The following is a 13,890-nucleotide window of genomic DNA, read 5'->3' as shown; positions in this document are numbered from 1 at the left end:
AAGAACACCAGCAGCGAGTGTCTTGTGTCCTCGTGGTCTCTCCGCTTTTTCCTATTCATTCTACATCTTCACCCGCAGCGTGTAATGTTTTTTTCGGGTCCTTCGCCCACCGGAGGTATGAAGCAATAACAGTGCGCGTCATCTTGCAATTTTTCCATGCCACGAGACGATTGGGGGCCATGGCCTACGATGGCTCCATCTTCCGGCATGACGATGTAATAGGGATAACAAGGCGCGTCTCTCAGCTTCGCTACTTGCTTTCAAACAAAACATTGCGCAGACGCCCTCCTGTACCAGTTGTGTAAGTTCGCAACCGAAATATGGCTGGCCCTGGGAAAACTGCAAACCCCGAATGCTATATGCCCACGCGTTATCGTCACAAAATACAATTGTGAAGATAATGACCACTGGGTGCGGTCGTCGTTGTGTAGTCCGCCAAGCCGTCTTTCTTTTTTCGCGTGAAATAAGCACAAAACTGCATCCGTGTTGAATTCTATAAAACAGCAGCCTTGCAAAGTCTTCTTAATGTTACGATCACGCGAATTTTCAGCATGTGATGCGCGTGGATTCGACCGGGCGATATTTCCATTTCGCCGAGAGAAGAGTACCCTTTGTGTCTCTCGTTTTCTTTTTTTAGTTGGAAGACATTTTTACAAGATCGCCTGCCAAGCTTAGCGTCCTTCGATCCGTTCGAGTGCACTACATGAAGAGGCAGAAATTTCTTGTATGCGAACTGAAATGACCGTATAGCTAACTAAATTTACGCGCCAATATTGTTTACAGTTTCATCACTTGGTAAAATTCCGAAATTGGAACCGAGACGTAGTGGAGCCTTATTAGGAACGCAGACATATTGAGACTAGCATCGCTTTAGTGAAATCCGTCCTGAGGATGTGGTGACATAACGATTAGTTCGCCGTTTGTTTTGCCGTTTATATTTAGGTATGCATAGATGTGTGGGTCGGCTTATTGTACACCTAAATAAACAGCGTTCAAAGAGTGTGGGCATCGAGACTGAAAAGTAATCTCTGTACGTGTAAGCAGAATGTGCATACAGGTCGACCTTCCCTGACTTCCATAAAGTACCTCATAACCATATTTCGGATCATGTCCCGCAGTTTGAAAGACACTCAGCTAGACGCTTCATTGACCGTAGGGAGATGCTGTAGCCCTTTGCGACTATTCAGTCTTTATTTTCAATGAATTATTTTTGATGTCACCTTATTTATCACGCTCCAGCTGCGAACCACAGCACCGTTGAGGCTTCCGTTGCATTGCTAAGAAGTTTGTTCTTAGCTCCCTCCTGTAGTTTCGAAACAGCCGTCTTGGAAGGTATACCCACCTGATTCCTGATACCACGTCACGCTGACTGCAACGCCCATTATTCCAGTAGTGTAGCTCGCCCCCAACAGTCTCAAGACTTTCAGTAAGCTGCCTTGTTAATAACCAGCATCACTTCTTTTTCGTAGTTCCCCGATAAAAGATCGTGGGCAGAGAAGAGGGACATCCAGGGACTTTTGCAGGAGTCTTTCGCGAGATCTGGGGACCTCGTTCTAGGGACTGTTGCTTGTAATGTGTGTTTCGCTAGGTTCAACGAAAGACGACGCACTTTGCTCGATCCCTGTGTAAGCGCCACTTCAACTTCTATGTAAATTGGATCATAACGGCCGATACACAGTTCGTTATGGCGAAGCGGCAGCTGTTTGTCATGAGTGAGAGGTTCTTGTCACTGTGACGCATGCAGCATAAGGTCTGCCGCTTCGCAATGCGCCCTCGGCACTATGCCCGTGCCACTTTCATCGGCCGCGGGAGGAGTACGTGGGATTGGGACGGTGGATGCCCCGCCCATGGTCAAGACCATAATTCTAACCTGCAAATGAATATTTACCAATAAAACGAGTGCGCATTAACAACTTGTCATTATGCATTGGTCTGTGACATCTACCTACCCGAAATCCACCTCCCTCCCCTCTGCGATTTCGTCCCCTTGGAAGGCCTCGTGTCGAAGCATAGGTAAAGAACAACTATTGCAGAAGTCAAAGGAGTAAATGATCTAATAATTTATATAATTGAGAAACATAAAAAGAAGTGAAACCTATGTGAAATTCGATTTTACCAGGAAGCTAGCTTCGTAATTTTTTTAAACTGTGGTGGAGGAAGGTAGTATACGTATTTTAAGACCCTGGAAGTTTTCTTTTGTTCGCGCAGCTTTGGTCTGCATTGCTCGTTCAGGTATTTCAAGTATGATTCACGTACCGAGGCCGGGGTTCCATCCAGCTGGCGCCCTCCGTGGTTAGATACGATGACGGCCGCTGCGCCGTGGTGGTGTGCTTGGAGCGCCGCTTCGGCTGCAACCCGAAGAAGCAGTGTATAGCCGCAGCAGCTTGGGCGATTGTTTAGTTCGCGGTGGAAGAGAAAACAATGCTTGCGGTAATGACTAGACTGTGCATCCCGTATCCGCAATGCAAGCGGTTGCTATTGCTCAAATTATAGGATCCCCATGGTCTGCACTCTACATGCAGACACATTGGCAACACATGCTACAGCTGCGCCCTGTGCTTAGTTGCTTCAACGTGATTCTAAATGTTAAAACTTACAGGTATTGATGTTATAGTTTTTGAGAGGGTGAAGAAAGACATCCAGCAACCTAGGACCATTATTATGCAAATCTGGCTGCGTCCTTTTATGAAGACATTCTGACTCAATACTAACTTCTTTCTTGCAAGATTGCTTCGGCTGCAGTCGTTTAGCTTCGAATTTACGCCCGCATGCATTGATTTGGTTTGTTGTGATCAACACTTTTAACATCCCGAAGTGACTAAGGCTATGATCGAGGGGATAGTGGATGGCTCCGGATAACTTTATTTAGGTCGCCTGGGGATGTTTAACGTGCACTTTGATCGTAGTTGTACTCGGGCCGGTAAATTGCTCTTTGGCGTTTCGTAATTCTCGCACGGGCGCGGTAGCGCTGCACCAGATGTTGGCGCCTCTGCGTGATTGTATTTCTTTATTAGATTTATTTGCTTTTTGTAACAAGGTGTCACTATTTCGTATTATTTAAGGCGCCTTCAGGGCAACAAAGCGGCAACGGTAACACTTGTAACATCAGATGATCTCCAGAGGCGGCCTCTGTTAACCGTTACATGTGCCCTCCTGGAGCAGCACTTGTAACAAAAATCTACCGTCGTGAATACCAAAGCACCCCACCACGAAAAAAGCGCACCGCGACTGCTGCAACATAGCGCGCCCGTGCGAGTAGAATTACGAAACACCATCGGGAAATCTGTCCACGGGCCTCTTGCATTTCGCCTCCATCCCGGCTGGTGCCGGACGCGTCCTCAATATTGGAGGCATGAGCAGCAGCTACTCGCACGTTTTGCGTGCAGGATTATAATGGTCGAACAAGGCCGCAAAGGACCGCAGGCCCGCTGATAAGGATTAGCATTTTTACTGATTAACGTTAACATTTTTATGCGTCCAGTTATGTAAATAGGTATCGTATGCGTCATATGCACTCTATGTTAACCTACGAAACCACGTACACGTACTTTCACGCTGTCAAAACCTGAAACTATGGTAATTAGGTGCGTGTCTAAGGACACCGCGTGCATGCATCGTGTGTCAGCAACACTAACTCTCAACGTGCGCGTGCTTTACCTTTTAAATTATGGTCCTTTTATGTATTTTTTACGCAATTTCAACACGACATCCTTAGGGCCAGTTAGCGCTTGAGGAAGGAAAATCTCGATTGGAAAAACTGCTCCGCAGGGCTCGAACGAACTTTGCCGCGGATTCCCTCCGGTAGCGTGTTAGCCGTCGTCTCCTACGGCAGGGCCAGCATGGACGGCGCCGAGCGGAGGAGGAGGGAAGGGGTTGGCGCTACTTTTGGAGATTGAGGGACGTTGCGATGTATGTATGGATGGATGGATGGATGCTACGAGCGTCCCCTTTAAAGCGGGGCGGTGGGGTGCACCCCGAAGGTCTTGCTATTATACTGCTTAAGGTCCTACCTAGGTTGAAATAAATGAAATGAAATAAAATAAAATGTTAATTTCTCGCACAGAGACAGAGGAGCCGGGAAGTGCTGACGCAGGGCAAAACGCTGCTTGCCGCAGCTCGAAAACCATCCGGTGCCAATTGGTCTTGTGATAGCATCTCACATTAATCAAGAACTCGAGATTCATGTAGACTCAATACCCAACGTGTCGAATTGAACCGGGCAAGGCTGGGCCGGATCTGAATCTTTAGGACCCGGGCCGAGTACGGGACAGGTTTGAAATCACCGGGCCGGAGGCGGGACAATAGCACTTTCGTGCTAGGGCCACATCCGGGCATGAAGAACAAAAGCCCGTGCAGTGCTCTAAGTTTAGCACCCCTTTAAGCAAAAAGTCATTACTACGACGCATCTTCAAACAGATCAGATGTTTGTGACGCGCATGTGTTTCCTCTTTGATCGTAGGAACTATCTGATCAGTCCTACGTCCTACGTCCATGCCACGCGTCCATCAAATCTAATCCAGGCGGCAATCCTTCATCGTCTGACGGGCTTCGTGGTTTCACGCATACGTGTTCCTCATTTTACGGGTGCGCGCCGCACAGAGGCCGCAGTGCCGTTGAGAAACTATGCCCTTACCAGTAAGGACTCCCTTGACGACGACGGGCAGCTTCGATAAGCCGCATAGCCATTCGATGTCGTTCAACGTGGCCGAAGCCAGGGTATCCATGTCGCTCGAATACGTTTCTTGGAGCTTGCATCCATGTGCCTCATCCGAAAATGCGGCCATGGAATTGGCGAAACTGCGGCAGTACAAGAGTCGGAAGCTTGAGACAGTAATTGTATTCCTTAATAAAATCATGAAATAAAGAAATTGTACTACTCATGGGAAGGTAAGAAACCACAGAAACAGCTGATCCAAGAGCGCCACCACGTTATAGAGTGCTCCGGATTCAGTTTAGCATTTTTTTCGAGTGTTCTGTCTTTCTACAAATTTAAATTCACCACTTCAGTTTCTTGATGAGGCAATTTGATTGCGGGTAGCTTACGCTAAACTGTCTGCCTCTGCGTTGCCCAGAATGCCACAGTGAATAGAAATCCGCTGAAATATGATCTAATGCTGCAAGGCTATCGCTTTAGCATATATATATATATATATATATATATATATATATATATATATATATATATATATATATATATATATGTATATATATATATATGTATATATATATATGTATATAGATGTACATTTTGTACACACGCGCCTGCACATTTTTATTTATACTTGTGGCAGTAATGCTCAATTGCGATACCTGGAAAAATTAGGATGACTCATTTGAGCGGGTGCGATTGTGACCATATGAAGGTGAAGGCAGTCATTATGGCGTAATGTTTTGCTGTAGGAGAGGTACTGACGTTAGATAATTTGGTTGTGTTGTGCTCTCTCGGAGAGGGTATGCAGAATGCAGACATCGCATTTCAATTTGGCACGAACCATCCGTGACTCGAATGTTATTTCTGTAGGCATAGTAGATATGTCACAATGTAAATTCTTCCACGGCTAATTCAGGTGGGTCATCTTTACGAGAGATGCCAGACACTTTGGTGTAATCTACATGAATTGGTAGAAGCCATGGGAGATACTGAGCTTCTGCTGGCCAAAACATACTTTGCTAATCATTCTCCTGGCATTTTGGTGTCTTCTTTGTCTCTTTCCCTTCCTACTAATTTACGAATCCTTGCCCGTTGGACCTCTCAGGCGTTCATCGACAGGTGGCGCAATTGCGAAACCACAGACCTACGCTACCCCATTCTTTCTAGGTAAACAATAACGCAAAGACATACTTAAGCAATACAACCCCGCTGTTGTACGAACGTTAGTGGAAACCTACAGAGTTTTCGGCTGCTAACGAACACAGATTAATTGAGCAAACTATAAATTATCTCACAACTAAAATACAACAATATTCAGCCTTATATCCTAACGAAGATTTACACTCCTTATCCCCATTTGTCTTCTTATCCTTATATTTATCCCCAAACAATCATTATCATCTGTGCTGCGTGGCTTTTCTCTAATTTACCACTTTCCGTTCGCCGTATTTTCCTGTCATGAACGCTATGTGCACTGACACTTGCGTGCCGTTCCTGACATGCAAGTACCAGGTGCTCAAAAAGGACAAAAGATGTATGACCAGTATTGTTTAGGGACAAGAAAGTTAAGCTTCGAATGGATGCACAACTGTTATTAAGAGTACATGTGCGTTTGAAGAAACCCAAGGATACCTGAGGCCACGTGGCAGTTGCGACATATAGGGATGGTGCAACACGCCGTCTCCAGAAACGGGGGAGTCCGCGGTGACCACAATCGCCGCGAAGCCATGGGCAGCTGCCCTCTTGACCAGTGACTCCGTGAGTGACCGGTTGCGAAAAATGTACGTCTGCTGCCAGAGAAGACAGCCGCGCGCCGCTGTCCTCACGTCCTCCAGGGTCACGGTGCTCAGGCTGCTCAATATCATCACCGTACCGGCGCCCTGTGCCGCTGTATAGATTTCAAAATCAACCGTAGAACACGCGTTCGTTTTTGGAAGAGCAACTTTGTGCTAAGCATCTGTGAAGGGATTGATAAAAAAAGATGGTTAAGACAAGCACAAAGGTGTTCGCTGCGCCGCATACTTAGAATGATGATATAACAGCGCAATAGCAGACGCGGAACACAGAACGAAGCCACACTTAAGGATGAGCGCTGACTTCCGACTGATGTTTATTAGAAAGAAGCATGTACATCTTTCTAATAAACGCCAGTTGGATGTCACCGCTAGTCTTTTTCGCTGCCTCTTGTGTTTCGTGTCTACTTTCGCCCCGGTTATGGAATATCAAGTAGCCCGGTCTCACACCTTCGTTCAGTATATTTAGATTTCTCAAACCGCCTCGTACGCTAGGCTGGTCACGGCAGTCGATGGTCATCGTCTTTTGCAACGAATCGAACTTCCTTATTCCTGCGTGTTGGTAGTAAAATACCCCGTTTTTACTTTAGCCCATGGTGAGGCGTCCTTCAAAATAGGCTTCAATTAAAGTGCATTAGGTAATGAACCCGCTTCCCTTCTCGTCAAACTGTCGGAACAAAGTGGTGACGGAGAAAGAGCATTCATTGACTCGCGATGCGACCTGTGGACACTGAAAACGTGGCTTTTGGCACGTAAAATAAGTGCGCACACGCCACTGCGGAAAATTCTTTACATCAATTTAGTTACATAGTTAGGATTTGTTAAATCTGGTGCCAGATCTTACTGTACCGCTGAGGTGTTCCTGGAACACTACAGTAAATGCAAGTTATTTTAATAAGTCTGTCGATGAATCATGCAGCGAATACTGAAGTTTTAAATGTCACGTAGTAAACCAACAAGTCAGTGATAAAAGCATTCATCGCCGATTGCGATACTTCGCAATGCGAAATCTGAGCACAGCTCAATATGTGTTTTCATTTCGCGATATCTTGGCTGGCGCAGCAGCAGCAGCCGCCGACAGACTTACCGGATGACGTGCGCTACCGTGGCGCCATCTGTTAGCCATCGTAGCAGCACCGCGCTTTTCTCCTCATCGTATCGCCATACCCTCCTCCTCCACTTTCCTCCTCGCGTCTTTCATCCCACGCTGCGCACCGCGTTCTCTTTCGTCTTTCGCTGTACTGGTTTGCTCGGTTACGGCGAAACCGACGCCCGCCAGAGGAACGGACACCTTTTAGTTGTACTCTAAAACATATGTTCACCATGCTTGTAGACGACGTGAATCGTTTTGTGAGACTCATCGTTTGTTTAAAGTGGGAAAAAGGCGGTTTTATACCCGAGAAAAGCACACGATAAAAAGGAACGTCGAGTTCGCAGAAAAGATGTCCCTGCCTCCCAGCGCAAGATATGCCAGCACTGCGTATGAGGTTGGCTGCGATTACATTCCTTTTATCCTAAACAGCGCTAGCCGAAACATGGCAGCATGGGAAAGCAGAAGTGTTCATCGAAAAACTGGCAACCACAAAGGCGTAGAAGACACGATGGAAGGCCTTGCCTTGAGCAGGGCCGATCTCTCCTGCAGGGTGTACCAACTTGTGAGCCGCTGATGGAGACAGCCCCACTGGGAAAGATACTGCACGGCCCAGGACGGTGGTCGAGGTGTTCACCTTTTCCACGTCCACGAGAATCCGCGGTCGGAAACGCAGCCTGCGTAAATGTCCCGGATACCAGTGTGGCTACGTCTGAAGGTCTATCCTGTGCTTAAAGGGGGACAACATGCCGGATTTGCCCCTAGGAAAGACGGCTCCGATCAGTTGGTGACACAAGGCAACACCACTGTTCGGACCGAGGCACGAGCTCGATCGTGTGCAACACTACATGAGCTACCGACCTGTAGACATGATTGTTCGTATTCGCTGCATTGGACACTATGCTTGTCTCAGTGTGATTCAATCCATTCATGTCATATCCCAATGGACAATAGACAAGCCTAAGACGTCCTCCAGATCACGATGCCGGACAGGAAGAACGTCGGTAGCACGTACGGAACTAATCCATGGGATGCACTAATGAACGCCCGTAGAACTATAAGGCCCAAATAATTCTACATTCCGGGCTGGTCCGACGTGCGTCAGAAGCTGAAGTTCGGTATTTTACAAATTTTGTTACCGCTTTTCACACTGTCTACCCGACGTCCACTGGATATGCGAATATTCAGCGCAGGCCAATTGCGGGACTTTCTGTGGTCCTTGGACATCCTTAGGATTTCAAAGTATCAGATCACCTATAACGGTGTTCTAGGCGAGGCGGATGTTCTTTGCCACTAATAAAGTGAATTGAAGAACAAAACACCGAAATTCTCGATAATAATAGAATTAGTGTCGGAGGGCAGATCAAGTGGTACACTTGAAGCCAATCCAATTTTAATGAACTCTCATTCCTTTTATAATGAAAATGAAGTCTAGTTAATGATATTCTTCATCGAATTTCAAGCTCAATCCAGCCAATATTGATACCGAGCGGGCCTCACCGCTATGCCACACGGAAACATGCCGTGACCAAGTTTGAATTATGGCATGGCGCGGCAAATAGTGATACTACGCGTCGCGGAAGAGGTTGGTCACACAAAATGAGTCGTATCAGCATTTGCCGGCGTTGTTCCGTTTCAAACTTCGCCGCACCATTCGTCATGGAGCATTTCTATCTGATATTGTCACATTGTACTGACCGTCAAAAACAGCAGCAAAACTGTGAATAACTTTTTATTGGGTGAAACTGTGGCCACAAGAGCAAGTTACCATCAAATCACGATGATAGCGGCGAACATAGTGCGCGATCAATGAAATCTGATGAGCTGGTTAAGAGCTTAGGATTTGATGAATGAGTCATCGTAGGTTCCAGAGTAATCGCTGGAGCCTACGTGTCTTCCAGAAAGTAATACACAATTCGCGTCGCTCATACAATCCGATTACACAAGTTTCGGTAACAACCAGACAACGGACGTAACTATCTATATAATTCGAGAAACTTCCAATACGTGCACACACGTCCTGCGCCAAGCGATCACGTTTAACATTCGTCAGCCGGTCAGTTTACGGCCAGTTTGCCCATTATACGTCTTCCTTTTCTTTCTACGCTGTTCGCTGGACTTGTTGTAGGGTGGCAATTCGATGGGGGCGAAGTGAAAAACGCTCCTGTACCATGCGCAGCGTTTACATAAAAGAAGCTCAGATGTTCAAAATTAATCCGAAGTCCATCACTACGGCGTGTCTCACAAAGAAATCGTGGTTTTTGCACGCAAAAACCCCAGAATTGAAGTTTATTTCGGCTTCTTAGAACGTGATCTAGGCTTAGCAAGTCGTACAAAAATACATCAAAACTAATCAGGAACACAAAATTTGCATATTACGAGCTTAGAGTTGTCCCAAGGAAGCCAACATACCCATGATATCAAGCATATAAAACTTTCGCTCTAATAATTCTCGCCTTGTCGCATGGTAGTGCTAATATTGAGTGCTGCCTGTGCAATCCGCGCCGGCACTGGACCTCTATTAGAATGGCTCAGCCAATAGTCTAGCCACGTTGCTGACCTTAGGCCATCATTGGGCAAGAAATCCGAACGACACAGCCCACATTGTAACTACGCTGTTAAAGTAAGGCCTTACCACGATGTTTATAGCTCCACTGGTCATTCACCTTCGCGGGGTGGAATGGCCTCAAATTTTTCTTTTATTTATTATGTTTGCAACGATAGTAGTTAGAAAAAAGGCATATTCATAACAGATTGGAGTTATCAACGGTCCGGCTACCTAGACCACAGCCGAACTCCATGATGCCCCCGCTGCAATCTTCCGTCTCGTTTCTCCCGGCCTGTCGGTTAAGTCATCCCCCTAGGCGACAAGAAGGTTAAGGGGGCGGTCACAATAAGTCAAGCTGGAGTAGACAGCCCGCTCTGCAAATGATGAATAACGCAGTCTTAATAGCGTTGCTTCTCTCCGCGCGATGGACGTAAAGGGCTGAATATGCAACGTAAGGACGCGCAGGCTAATTTTGTGACGAACCCTGTTGCACTATTTACTTTGTCCCCCTGGTTAGGCTCTCGGGGTCCAGTTGCACACAGCAAGCTTTTGGCACTCATATATGCAATTTGTCTGCTTTACTTTCTCTTCCCCACTCTATGTGTACACCATAATATTCTATGTATACCATAACCTTTACACATGTGTATATCACAACACATGTGTTTGCCTGTGCCAGATATAACATTTCTAACGCATGATATAGCCTGCTCAATGAGGTTTAGGTAGAATAATTAACATACTTACAATTATTACCTTTCAAATAATTACTTCACGGCACATATTGAATCAACAAACTCTAGGTAGCCGGTATGCAAGGCATTTCTTCTTTGAACGAATTCTCAATGCTAAGCCATCCCCATCATCAGCCTGGCTACGCCCACTGCAGGGCAAAGACCTCTCTCATGCTTCTCCAACTACCCCGTTCATGTGCTAATTGTGGCCATGTTGTCCCTGCAGACCTCTTAATCTCATCCGTCCACCTAACTTTGTACCGCCCCAGCAACGCTTCCATTCTCTTGGAATCCAGTCCGTAACCCTTAATGACCAGCGGTTTTCTTCTCTCTTCATTACGTGTCCTGCCCAGTTGTTTGTTAATTTAGTGAGCAAACGAATTTTTAGAAGTTGATACGGCGGACAAATTTACTATCCTTAGTTCGCATGGCTGTCTGCTAATTTGTTATCGCGATCGATGTTTCGCCTTACGGGCAAAGCTGCGTCTTTTCTAATATTGTAACGGTTCTGCGAGTAGATATTGAAGTTCGACATTTCAAGTTTATTTCTTCTGCCTACTTACTGGAGCAAGAACAGAGTCGAAAGGCTACATAGTCTGACAAAAGACCTCTCCCGCTATTACAGTTTGCAAGCAGGCTGATGTACTTTACACAATATTGCACCTCTAATCATTTCGGGAAGAGTTACATTTCACAGCAGAGAAAAAGGTCGGAGAAAGTAACTATGGCAGAAGTCATTGTACATTATCAACATTCATACAACTAAGGTAACAAAGACGTGCGTGTACATCAGATAAACAAAAATAACATTTGCATCACAGAATGCAAAGTGACATAAAGTACGATAAAGCAAAAACATTTGATTATTTAGGGAAACTCAACATCATGACGTGTGAAGATGGACTTGAACATGGTACTAGAATATATATGATCAGAATCCATGGGAGCATGTAAGCTGCTTAGCAATGCAAGTACTTGGTATTCTACGTGTTGTTTAAGGCGATCTGTTCTCAGTGTTGGCATTTTTCTTGCGTTGCTGACGTACGTTGTACTTTCTACTCGCTTATGTGTGCTGAAAGCATCCAGTCTTCTTGCACAACCCATTCTAACAGCTTGGAATAGTAGGTCGTAGATGTATATTACATAACCGCCTCATGAAAAACCTTTCGGAAGCCTGGGATGATTGTGGATAAATGATCACCTTGGTATAAATGAAAATGATCGCGTTTGCAAGCGCAGAGAGCTGCATCATCCTATCCTGGAGATCTGTCCCCACTCAGGGCACGCATTCACCACATAGGCCAAGTGCGCCAACAAAAGCTGGAGGGAGATGGCACCTTCTCAACCGCGTACGATTCAGTAGATATATTTTTTCCTCTCTCTCTCTCGCTCTCATGCATGGATTCAAGCAAGTTTCTATAAACCTGCGTGTGTAAGAAGGCCACAATCACCAACCTCTTGAAGGCTTTGCTGTTCTCCTTGAGGGTCTGTCCATCGCGGGCCCCGAGGGTGATGTAGGTCCTCACGCCTTCCTCCATCTTGGCCTCGGCCAAGCGCTGGATATCAGCTACCGTGGTCACGGCCATTGCGCCTGCGGTCACAATTTCTTGATACTTAAGCCCGCTGTAGTTAAAAGGAAATTACCGCTGCAATGTTGTCTGAGCTTACGGCCTTCATTGGTGTGACCCGCTTAGGTCAGTCTGAGGCTACACGTTTCACTTATATTGCTAGACAGGGTATTAGTTACATAGAAGTACGAGTGCAAAGGAAGCAAATTATGAGAGAAATCAGCCTGAATATTATTCCCAACAGGCGAAAAAAATTGCCAGCAAATTCTTGGGGACGTCAAGGCCTCCAAAAGTTCCTACAGCACCAAACAGCACCCGAATTGACGTGCACGAAACATGTAATTTGCGCACGAGCACACGCTCAGCATGTGGAAACGCTTCACGATCTGGCTAAAGTTTCTGCGCTAACGCCCGAGTACTTCGGACCAAACTATGGCCAATTGAAATCGCTTAAACTACCACAGAAAGGCACTGTCGATGTTGCAGAGTACCCATACAACCACACACTATAGCGGTTGCCTTCATGTATTTCAAACAGCGCGTTTGTGAACTACGTAAGCGCACTTACCGAATCGAAGTTCCTCAAAAACAACTGGTCTCGATCTCCCTTAACCCTAAAGGAGGACGAGAGTAAGCAGGTGCGTGGAGTGTGATGTTCACTGCAGTTCCCTGTAAGGGGGGGGGGGGGGGGTACGATGTAGCAAGTTGAAATGATCTTTTCCGTTCGGGTGTGCTGTGACAGCGAGAAAACGATCGGGGGGATGGTTACGGGTTGTGTTGTCGGTTCTTCTTAGAAGTAGCGGGGATCTGTTAGTTATGAAGGACAAGTTCTACATACCGTATATGCATATGCGTCACATATATGGACTACATCCATTTGTTTAACCATAATATGCCGTATATTTGACCGTGCAGCTAAAAAGAAATTGCAGGGGTGCCAAGAACAGAAAAGAACTGTTTATCGTTTCCAATCACCGTCTTTCTGTGCTCCTTTGTCTAGCTTAGTTTCTGAAGCACTTAGCTCGTATTGATTAGGGAAACTATCATATCAGTGCCAAGAAGCGCTCACGCAAGTGGTGGTCTCTACCACATATTTTCGACTGCCACAGGTTTACAGTTCTGGCACTGTAAGGCGAACGTTGATTTTGGCACTGTCATGGGACTTCATTACCGGGTCGCCAGTTAGGCTCGTATAGATTGGTCTCAATCGTATAGATCGGTCGTATAGATCAAGGTTTCAATCGTTGCAATAATTTCGCCTTCATGAGGGGGATCGAGGGGAGGACCGAGCGTCCAGATTTAATAAGATGTTCAGCATTCATCCGTGTGACTTGTGCGTTGACGGCGACGACACAAGTCCCCCCCCCCTCTCTCTCTCTCTCTCTCTTTGGTTTATCGTGCTGGACTAGCAACGCCAGGATCGGTCGACTTAAGTCGTTAGAAATAGGTATCGCCCGAACTGTAACAGAAGAGAAGGATACAGAGAAATAAAGGTAGAAGAAACAG

The 13,890-nt window shown here is 46.1% G+C and overlaps 1 protein-coding gene across 2 annotated transcripts in view; it reads right to left on the bottom strand.

Annotated features, from left to right (window-relative positions):
- The window catches only part of LOC126528625 (uncharacterized), a 64,832-nt gene that overhangs the window by 3,738 nt on the left and 47,204 nt on the right, over window positions 1-13,890 (bottom strand). For both annotated transcript variants that reach the window (XM_050176467.3, XM_055069296.2), the window contains exons 2-6: window positions 12,272-12,407; window positions 8,060-8,211; window positions 6,284-6,539; window positions 4,634-4,797; window positions 2,257-2,348 (exon numbers count right to left, since the gene is read on the bottom strand). In XM_050176467.3, the coding sequence (XP_050032424.2) occupies window positions 2,257-2,348; window positions 4,634-4,797; window positions 6,284-6,539; window positions 8,060-8,211; window positions 12,272-12,402 (795 nt within the window). In that variant the 5' untranslated portion in view covers window positions 12,403-12,407. The remainder of the gene's footprint in view (window positions 1-2,256; window positions 2,349-4,633; window positions 4,798-6,283; window positions 6,540-8,059; window positions 8,212-12,271; window positions 12,408-13,890) is intronic.

This window comes from Dermacentor andersoni, chromosome 9 (assembly GCF_023375885.2).
Source record: "Dermacentor andersoni chromosome 9, qqDerAnde1_hic_scaffold, whole genome shotgun sequence".
In the NCBI taxonomy this organism is placed as follows: Eukaryota; Metazoa; Arthropoda; class Arachnida; order Ixodida; family Ixodidae; genus Dermacentor; species Dermacentor andersoni.
The sequence above is the reverse complement of the archived record's forward strand: the minus strand, read 5'-3'. Positions and strand labels throughout refer to the sequence as shown.